General features: G+C 37.5%; 1 protein-coding gene and 1 non-coding gene across 2 annotated transcripts; both read right to left on the reverse strand.

The window, feature by feature from the left end:
• Positions 1-390: 390 nt before the first annotated feature.
• Positions 391-9,619, reverse strand: LOC146922256 (uncharacterized). The gene is made up of 2 exons (XM_085711503.1): positions 8,834-9,619; positions 391-1,329 (listed from the first exon to the last, which is right to left on the reverse strand). Exons 1-2 carry the CDS (start codon positions 9,617-9,619, stop codon positions 391-393), a joined length of 1,725 nt encoding a protein of 574 aa, XP_085567629.1.
• Positions 3,209-3,316, reverse strand: LOC146922257 (small nucleolar RNA R71). Its single transcript, XR_015013010.1, has one exon. It is a non-coding gene; the product is annotated as a small nucleolar RNA R71 (small nucleolar RNA).
• Positions 9,620-10,786: the final 1,167 nt, after the last annotated feature.

The following is a 10,786-nucleotide window of genomic DNA, read 5'->3' on the forward strand; positions in this document are numbered from 1 at the left end:
TGATGTTCCAACCTTGGATGGGACATTATGGTTTGCTTGCCAATCTGACATTCACCACATATGATGTCTTCAACAATCTTTAAATTAGGTAATCCTCTGATAGCATCTGAAGATAAATCTCTCTTCATTCCTTTCAGATGTAGATGACCCAACCTTTGATGCCATAACTTGATCTCTTCTTCTTTGCTCAAGAGACAGGTAGAGATAAGTGCTTCTTCCTGTGATACCCAAAGATAACAATTGTCTTTGGACCTTGTGCCTCTCATTAGTACTTCTCCTCTTTCATCTGAAATCCAAAATTCTGGCTTGGTGAAGTTTACTTGTAGTCCCAGGTCACACAGCTGACTTATGCTAATTAAATTGGCAGTCAAACTTTTAACTAGCAGCACATCATCGAGTCTGGGCAAACCCTGTTAACATGAGGTCCCACAATTTTTCTTTAGCTCCATCGCCAAAAGTAACATAGCTGTTAACATGAGGTCTCACATCTTCTAGGTATTTATCAACTCCAGTCATATGTCTTGAACACCCACTGTCAAAGTACCAATCCTCCTTAGATGATGCTCTTAGAGATGTGTGAGCAATTAAGATTGTATTGATACTTCTGTGAGTCCATCTTTTGTTATAAGATATTTGCTGAAATTGCTTTGACTCACCATGCAGCTTAAAACAGTAAGGTATAATATGACCCTTCCCTTTACAGTGATGACACACCCAAGAGTCTGATTTCTTCTTTGTCTGACGTTCCTTTGAATGTTTGAACATCTGCTCGCTCTTGGTTGAATCTGCAGTCATCAAACTAATATGTTCTTCCATATGATTAATTTGAGAGCCAAGTCTTGACACCTCATCATTAAGTTCTGAGATATGAGATAGATTGTCAAATCTTTCATCCTGTAGATGAGCAGTCTCATTTACCTGTTCTTCAACCTTTTGGGTTAATTCAGTATCCTTTGCAATCAGGTCATAGTAGGATAAGACAAGCTCATCACAAGACATCTCCTCTTCACAAGATTCAGTGTCTGACATAATTCTACCAGTTAAGGCAGAGACATGATTTGCAGATTTAACTTTCACTTCATCATCCGAGTCATCCCCATCTGACCATGTGACAGCTAGACTTTTCCTTTGTTTCTTCAGAAAAGTAGCACATTTTGTTCTCATATGGCCGTATCCTTCACATTCATGACATTGAACACCTCTGTATTGAGAGTTCTTCTCATCAGACCTTACCATATTCTCTTTACTGGGTTGATTGTCAATGTTGGGTCTGATGTTCTGACCATTGGGTCTGGACCTTCTATCAAACTGCTTGAAGATTCTCTTGAACTGTGATGAGTCATAGATTAGTATATTTTAATGCTTTATTTAGTTTAGTTTTAAATAAGATTTGATTTGATTTTATTGCATTTTATTTCCTTTTAGAATATTTTACTTTAAATTGCTTTTTATTTTATTTTAGGAACGAATATATGGTGGAAGGTGTCTTGGAGCAAAAGAAAGAGGACTAGAGCAAATACAGTGCGAAAATACAAAGATATGGAACAAAAATATGTTCCCACCAAGTCAGAAGCTTGGCACGGCCAATGCCAACATGGGGCACGGCCGTGCCACCTCCAGAAGTCTCTTTTGCTGCTTTTTCTTCGGGCCCAAGTTACCCTGTTGCAGCTTTACTGTTTTACCCTTTTAGTTGCTTAGTTTCTAAGTCGATTGTAAAGCTATAAATAGAGTAGCTCTCCACCATAAACCTTCACCTTTTACTTTGTTTATTTCAAGTATTATTTCAATAAAAAGTCTTTATTTCCTTTTACTTTCTTTGCAATTTATTTTACTGTTTATCTCTCTTCTTCCCCATGTCTACGATGAACATGAGTGAGTAGACTTCTTCGTCTTGGGATTATTGGGGAGTCTAATGACTCAATCCTAAATAAAACAAGCCTAAACCCTAATTTCTATGTAACCCTAATTTCTAATCTAGATTCACCGTCTTAACATGGATTAACAATTATCAAACTGTGGAAGCGAAAGCGGAGGGTTTAATTATCGTTAATCCATCATCCTAAACATCAATTCATAAAGCGAGAGCGGAGTCTTGATGTTGGAACAAGTGAATCTAGACAATAATTGCAAAACAGTAAAATAGTCTTTGCAATTATTGAGACAAAGAGTAGTTTCAATCCTCTATGCATCTTCTAGTAATCATGTCAGCGAAATAGGCTTGGTTGCTAGAAGTAAACTCTCACCGGACTTTCATCGGAAAGGTGAGGGGCTAAGGGAAACCGGTCTTTAGAAATTAGTGTGTAAACCATGAAATTAGATGTTTAGGTCTTGTCTAGTGAAGGATTTGTCATTATGATGAACCAATGATCCCGAGGCCCTTTATTATTATTGTTATTTAATTTCAGCAATTAAACCCCCTTCTTATAAACTTTTCTCTCTTCTAATCATTCTCTAAAAGTTAATTGAATTCACAACTCCCTAGCGGAACGATACTCTTCTTACTACTATTACTTCGATAGGCCGTGCACTTGCGGTTTGGCTTTATCAAGTTTTTGGCGCCGTTGCCGGGGAGTTGTTGTAATTTTATTAACTTTTTAATAGTGATTAGACTAAAAAAAAAAATATCTTTTTCGTTGTTTTATTTTATTTTGTATACCTTTCTTAAAAAAAAAATATATATCTTTTGCTTTATTTTATTTTATTTTATATATTTCTTTCTAAAATTAAAATAAAAATCTTTTGCTTTATTTTATTCTATTTTATTTTATATTTCTATCCAAAAAAAAAGAAAAAAACTTTTTCTATTTCTTCTTTTTCCTTTAACTTCTTGGGAAGACAATAACGATATGGCTAAGGAACGCTCTCTCAAGGAGTATGCAATCCCATCTTCAAATGAGTCATACGATGCTATTGTGTACCCAACGGTTGAGGACAATTTTGAAATAGAACCTGAACTTATTGAGTTAGTTCAGCAAAATCAATTTTTCGGATCAACCACTGAGGATCCGAATCTTCATATTTCAATTTTTTTAAGACTCAGTGGAACTGTGAATGCAAACCAAGAGGTCGTAAGGCTATACTACTTTCCTTTTTCCTTAGGGGGAAAAGCTAGTGCTTGGTTTAATTCATTGAAACTTGGTTCTATCACTTCATGGCATCAAATGAAGCAAGACTTTCTTGCCAGATTCTTTCCTCATTCTAAAATTGTTCACTTAAGAAAACAAATCATACAATTCACTCAAAAAGATGGAGAATCTTTCTACAATGCGTGGGAGCGTTTCAAAGAAATGCTGAGAGTTTGTCCCCACCATGGTTTAGAAAATTGGCTTACTATTCACACTTTTTATAATGGCCTTTTGTATCCCACAAAAATTTATGTTGATGCAGCTGCAGGTGGAGCTTTGATGAACAAAACATACACAGAAGCATATGCTTTGATCGAGGACATGGCACAAAACCACTATCATTGGACCTACGGAAGGGACACCACTAATGTTGCTCCTTCACCCTCTCAGAAAGAGGTAGGTATGTATGAAAATTCTTCCCTTGATCATCTAGCTGCTAAAGTTGACGCACTCACACAAAAATTTGATAAAATAAATACTAGTGCTGTCACACCTGCCCTTGTATCACCTCTTTGTGAAGTTTGTGGTGTATTTGGCCATATTGGCATTGATTGCCAACTAGGTAGTGTTGTTAGAAGTCCTGAGCAAGTAAACTATGCTCAATATAATCAAGGGTTTAAAAACAATCAAATTTTTTTTCAAACCCCTCAAAATCTTTTTGGACAAGAAACAACACCACTCAGTTATGCAAACAACCAAATAGTCCCTCAAAAATCCAGCTTGGAACTTTTTTTAGAAAATTTTCTTATAAATCAATCTGAGCAGCTCCAAGAGTTTAAAAACCAAACTGAATTTTTGAAGGACTCTCTTGTCAAACATACATTGAACGTAGACTCCATAGTTACTCACAGTAAGATGATAGAGACTCAGACTTCTCAAGTACCCCAACAGCTGGCTACTCCCTCTCAAACCTCCGAAGTCCTTCTAAGCCAAACCGAAACCAACCCCAAAGACCATATAAGTGCTATTATTTTTAGGGATGGTAACCAATTAGAGGACCCCGTTGTGAAAATTAAGAACAATGAAGGAGAGATAGGAAGTGATAAGCCTCAAAGTGAGAAAGCTATAGGAGAGAATGACAAGCCATTTGTTTCACCATCTCATGAGCCTAAAAATCCTTTAACATAAGAGTTTGCTAAATCCAAGTTAGATGAGCAGTTTAGAAATTTTATTGAAATACTTCCAAACAAATTGCCACCTAAACTTAAGGATCCAGAGAGATTTTCCATACCTTGTGTCATAGGATATAAAACATTTGAGAAAGCCATGTGTGATTTGGGAGAGCATGTTAGTTTGTTGCCATTATCCCTTTCTGAGAGATTGGGTATAGGATAGTTAAAACCACTTTCTAACCGTCAAGCTAGTGACTCTAAACAAGCGCTTCGTGGGAGGCAACCCACACATTTAATTGCTTTTGTTTTGTTTGTTTTTGGTTGTTTTAAGTGTTTTGTAGGTAATTGTCCAAGTATGATTCAAGAAAAGTGAAAAATTTTGAAGCCCACAGGACCAGAAGGTTGGCACGGCCCGTGCTAAGGCTGGCACGGCCGTGCCAGGTTTTTAAGGCAAATTTGGAGCATGAAGTCAGTAAGTTGGCACGGCCCGTGCCAAGGGTGGCACGGCCGTGCCCGACCTCTACACACCATATAACATAAATTTTTCTTCCTTCTTCCTCATTCACAAACCACAACCCTCTTTCATCTTTCAAACTTCTCTCTAAACCTCCATAACCTTCAAACCTTCATATCTCCCTCAAAACTTCACCAATTCACTCATTTCTTTCACCAATCAATCACAAACTTCATTCCAAACACAAACCACCCATCAAAAACATCTTTCATCCACTCAAACCCATAATTCACCAAACCCTTATCACCATAAACCTTAACCCAAAAACCACAAAATCTTAACCAATCTCCAAATCTAAACGCATAAACCTCACTAGAACATCAACCCCAACCCTCAACCACCCTTTTCTACAAAATTCTTCACAAACCCTAACCTTCACCAAAATTCCATAATCAACCCAAGGTCAAAGGTCTAATGGCTTCAAGAAGAAGTGGCAAGGAACCGACAACATCTTCCGGAGGACCTCCATCAAAGAAAAGGGCACCGGCAAAGAATCATGGCATCACCTTCAAGGATAACAACCAAAAAGAAAGGTATAAAGTCCTTATCACTAAACCTTTGCATCCTTGTAGGTACCCTCATTTTCATACTATGAATACCTTAGGGATTAGGGACAATGCTTTTGAATTGCTGAATAGATTAGGATGGGGTGAGATGCTTAGTCCTATGAGGGGGTATGAAAATTTTACTTATGAGTTTTTAAGTTCTATCCAATTCAAGAAAGATAAGTTGAATTTAGATGACCCCGATCATAGAGTCTCCTTCCGGCTTTTGAATATTGATTACGAGATGTCCCTTGAAAACTTTTGCACTGAAATGGGCTTCATAAATGCAGGGTTCATCCATGACTCTTGGAATCAAGCTTTAAAGCCGGAAGACTATAACCCTGCTAGCTTTTGGACACGCATAACTGGTCTAGATCAATACGTTTCACGTTCAAACAAGGCTAGTAACATCCACAACCCAGTTCTTAGGTACCTTCAAAGGGTAATGGCTTGTACCATTTGGGGTAGGAAGGAAGTAGGAACATGTAGGACAGATGAAATCTTTATGCTTTGGGCTATGCTTCATAATTACCCCGTGAATACTTGTTTTTACATGCTTTACTACCTTGCCTCAATAGGAACTAAGCCTAATCTTGTAGCCGACATAGTAGTGGGGGGTGTTATCACATTCATTGCTAGTAAGTTTGGAGTGAGCGAGGAGGAAGGGATACATGAAATTCAGGGCAACAATAGGCTTAACATAGAGACTCTAATCTCTATGAAATTCATTACACATCATCCACCCATGCAATATGCCCTTAAACTCAATGTGCCTATTCTGTTTTTGCTTCCTAACCCATCTCGAACTAACACCGAGGTGGAGGAAAATTGGTTGTATGTTGATAATGAACAGGTACATGAGCAACATGATGAAGGAGAAGGTGTTAACTTGCACCATGAGGAGGAGCACCATGACCATAATGTCGGAGAACTCAATAATGATGAAAGATGGGCATGGATGCGAACCGAGGTCGAAAGGATAAGCACCGAGCAACAAAGGCAAGGTGTCAAACTTTTGGGGCTGAGAAATGATGTCCAAAGGGGCACCCGCTTGTCGGAAGAAAACAATGCAATGCTCCGAAGGTTGATGCACCAATTCAATCTCCAAGGTCCTCCTTATGGACCTCAATGAGAACATGTGAGCTTTCCTCTTCCTCTCTTCCCTTCTTCTTCTTCTTCTCTCCCTAATTCTTCTTCTTCACTCCTTCTTCTTCTTCTACTTCTTCTTCCTTTCTTTTAACTTCTTTTTCTTTTGAATCATTGAGGACAATGCTTCCCCTAAGTGTGGGGGGGGGGCTAATAAAGTGTCTAGAGTCGTAGTGTCCAAACTCCCTTGAACTTTATTCTTTTGTTTTGTTTTTATAGTGAAAGGCATGACTAGTAGCTTGTGTTTAATGTAAAAAATGGCATGAATTTTTTTTGTTTTGTCTCTTCTTTAGGTTGCTTCTTGTACATGAAAGTAGTTTCTTGTGTTTCTTATGTTCTTGCTATACCCATGTCATGTTTTATTGTGAAATTCTCCAATGAGAAAAGCACCCGGTTGCAATCCTTGAGCAAATGTATGAATAGGTATTTTAAGGAGCACGTTCTATCTTTAGTGTTAACTTAAACCCTTTAAAGTCTTAAGAGTAAAAGTAGTATAAGTTTGTGTGGGAAAATTAATCAAATTGTTCTTAATTGTTATATTCTTTTTAATTTGTTAATGTTAAATGGGGCGGGAGAATGGCACCAACATGTGGGGGAAAGGACAATCCCTAACTTCCTAATTATGGTGGTGACTATCTAATTTGAACTTAAAGTGAAACAAATTCATCAATGCTAGGGGGAAAGGACAATTACATCCAAAAAGACTTCCTACGCGGAGATGAAACAAATAATAATTTTGCAGCACCGCTTAGGGTGATTTTGAATCTAGGGGGAAAGGACAATTACATCCGAGAAGACTTCCTACGAGGATAGATAGCCCCTAAGCATCTGCAGCCCCTTGTGCTTAATTGTTAATCTAATCTAATTTTAACTTAAATTCCCATCAATCTTATATGAAATGAAGAAAGGACTTTTCTCGGTTACTTTAGCACTAAGGATAGAACCTATTCCTCATAATATCTGTCTTATACAGGAGCAAGAAAAGGGTTGGACTGCACACACACACTCACTTGAGACTTGATGTTGGGTAGAATAGGTTCATGAGAAGTATTTGAAATTGTAATTAGTGTACTTGAAGCAAAGCCTTTCTTTTGAGACATGTGTTCTTAATATTGCCATGAATAAATCTTTTGTTGCCTGCTATGTCTATTGCCTTTTGCTTGAGGACAAGCAAAGATTCAAGTGTGGGGGAGTTTGATGAGTCATAGATTAGTATATTTTAATGCTTTATTTAGTTTAGTTTTAAATAAGATTTAATTTGATTTTATTGCATTTTATTTCCTTTTAGAATATTTTACTTTAAATTGCTTTTTATTTTATTTTAGGAACGAATATATGGTGGAAGGTGTCTTGGAGCAAAAGAAAGAGGACTAGAGCAAATACAGTGCGAAAATACGAAGATATGGAACAAAAATATGTTCCCACCAAGTCAGAAGCTTGGCACGGCCAGTGCCAACATGGGGCACGGCCGTGCCACCTCCAGAAGTCTCTTTTGCTGCTTTTTCTTCGGGCCCAAGTTACCCTGTTGCAGCTTTACTGTTTTACCCTTTTAGTTGCTTAGTTTCTAAGTCGATTGTAAAGCTATAAATAGAGTAGCTCTCCACCATAAACCTTCACCTTTTACTTTGTTTATTTCAAGTATTATTTCAATAAAAAGTCTTTATTTCCTTTTACTTTCTTTGCAATTTATTTTACTGTTTATCTCTCTTCTTCCCCATGTCTACGATGAACATGAGTGAGTAGACTTCTTCGTCTTGGGATTATTGGGGAGTCTAATGACTCAATCCTAAACAAAACAAGCCTAAACCCTAATTTCTATGTAACCCTAATTTCTAATCTAGATTCACCGTCTTAACATGGATTAACAATTATCAAACTGTGGAAGCGAAAGCGGAGGGTTTGATAATCGTTAATCCATCATCCTAAACATCAATTCATAAAGCGAGAGCAGAGTCTTGATGTTGGAACAAGTGAATCTAGACAATAATTGCAAAACAGTGAAATATTCTTTGCAATTATTGAGACAAAGAGTAGTTTCAATCCTCTATGCATCTTCTAGTAATCATGTCAGCGAAATAGGCTTGGTTGCTAGAAGTAAACTCTCACCGGACTTTCATCGAAAAGGTGAGGGGCTAAGGGAAACCGGTCTTTAGAAATTAGTGTGTAAACCAATGAATTAGATGTTTAGGTCTTGTCTAGTGAAGGATTTGTCATTATGATGAACCAATGATCCCGAGGCCCTTTATTATTATTGTTATTTACTTTCAGCAATTAAACCCCCTTCTTATAAACTTTTCTCTCTTCTAATCATTCTCTAAAAGTTAATTGAATTCACAACTCCCTAGCGGAACGATACTCTTCTTACTACTATTACTTCGATAGGCCGTGCACTTGCGGTTTGGCTCTATCAAACTGCCTTCCCAGTAGAGCCAGAGACTCTGTCATGTCTTCATCATCTTCTTGATTTATTTGTAACTCATCAAGCTCTACACTAGATGCAAAAGCAATCCCTTTGCCCTTCTTATCACTCTTACTATTGACAGTTATTTCAAAATTTTGCAAGGACCCTATCAATTCATCAACCTTTAAACTTGAGATATCCTGAGCCTCTTCAATAGCAGTAACTTTCATGTCAAACCTCTTAGGTAGAGATTTCAGAATTTTTCTAACTAGTTTTTCATCAGAAATTTTCTCTCCAAGATACTCAAAGGAATTTGCAATATCAAGAATATTTAGATGATAATTTTGAATACTTTCATCCTCCAACATTCTCAAGTTCTCAAATTTTGTAGTGAGAAGTTGAAATTTAGCACTTTTTACCTTAGTAGTGCCTTCATGTGCAGTCTTGAGAATCTCCCAAGCATCCATAGCCACAGTACATTGCTTGATCAATCTGAACATGTTCTTGTCAACACCATTAAACAGAGCGTTCAAGGCTTTGGAATTACCAAGAGCCAGTTCATCTTCAGCAGCAGTCCATTCTTCTTCTGGCTTCAAAACATCAGTCCTGTTACCATCAGCATCAAGTATCACAGGATGTTCCCAACCTTTCAGAACTGCTTTCCATGTTCTGCTATCTATTGACTTAAGGAAGGCACTCATACGAGATTTCCAATAGTCATAGTTAGAGCCATCCAACAGAGGGGGTCTGTTCACAAATCCACCTTCCTTGTCCATAGCGCTAGAATGAAACTTCCCTGGAGCTCACCCTAAAAACAGGCAAGGTGCCTGCTCTGACGCCAATTGAAATTCTAGCACACTTGTTTTAATATGTTCTGTATGATGTTTCAGCGTTTGCAATGTTACGACTAATGTTTCAACATCACGCGATAAACAGAAATAAAAAAACAAGAAAATAAATGACAGAAAGGTAAAGAACACAATGAGTTTGTTGACCCAGTTCGGTGACAAACACACCTACTCTGGGGGCTACCAAGCCAGGAAGGAAATCAACTAGTGTAGTCCTTATTCAATAGCTCTCAGCATACTCCTCGTTTACACTATATGACCTAGGACCTACCCGTATAGATTTCAACCTAGGAACTCCTAGATTTGAGATCCCATCTCACTATCCTAATGGTCAGTCACAACCCTTGTGACCTATCAGACCTAAACCAAAACAAAAGTAGAAGTTACCTTTCAACACAAACAACTAACACCTTGTTTCACAACTTCGGTGTAGTACAAAGAGTATCAATACTCACACACAGTCCTAACAAGTATCACAAATGATACAAGAAAGAACACTCAGTAAGAGATTCTAAACTTGCATCACAAACGATACAAGAGTAGAATACATGAAGACTCAAACCCTAAAAATCTAAACTTTTTAGTATGACGGCTTGAATGAGCAATTAGGTCTTGAAGTCTTCCTTTTATACTGAAGCAGCTTGGGGTAAATAATTCATTGGGCTTCAGCACAATGCAGATCGGTTCAGCTAATCTGCAAAACAAGAATCAGAAACAAATCTGGAAACTCCTAAAATGTCGGAACATTTATAGGATCGTTCCAAACAATAATAAATATTTCCTAAAATATAATAGCTACTTTAGAAATATTCCACAGCTGATTCTTAGAGGATATGCGCGTTGCTTGATCAATAAGATAAGGAAATATTGTTTCCTTAAACAATAAAGGGCGCGTACATAAGGGCATGAACCCAGGCACACTGAACCGTGCCAGGATGTTGGAACATTGTATCCAACATCTTACATGGATGCCTAAACACATGTTGGAACTTTGGTTCCAACTTACAGATCAAGGATATTTGTTTTAGCAATAATGCAACCAATTCAAATACCCAACACTAACGAACAATTGTCATGCATTATTCTTCTCTTCAA

The sequence above is a fragment of the Medicago sativa genome, chromosome 5 (assembly GCF_051527215.1).
Source record: "Medicago sativa cultivar Bolivia chromosome 5, Bolivia_mono, whole genome shotgun sequence".
In the NCBI taxonomy this organism is placed as follows: Eukaryota; Viridiplantae; Streptophyta; class Magnoliopsida; order Fabales; family Fabaceae; genus Medicago; species Medicago sativa.

Coding starts and splice junctions, on each gene's coding strand:
- LOC146922256 (XM_085711503.1), bottom strand. CDS start 9,619: ATGGACAAGGAAGGTGGATTTGTGAACAGACCCCCTCTGTTGGATGGC. Junction 1,330..8,833: donor TTGATAGAGCCAAACCGCAA/GTGCACGGCCTA, acceptor GACTCATCACAG/TTCAAGAGAATCTTCAAGCA.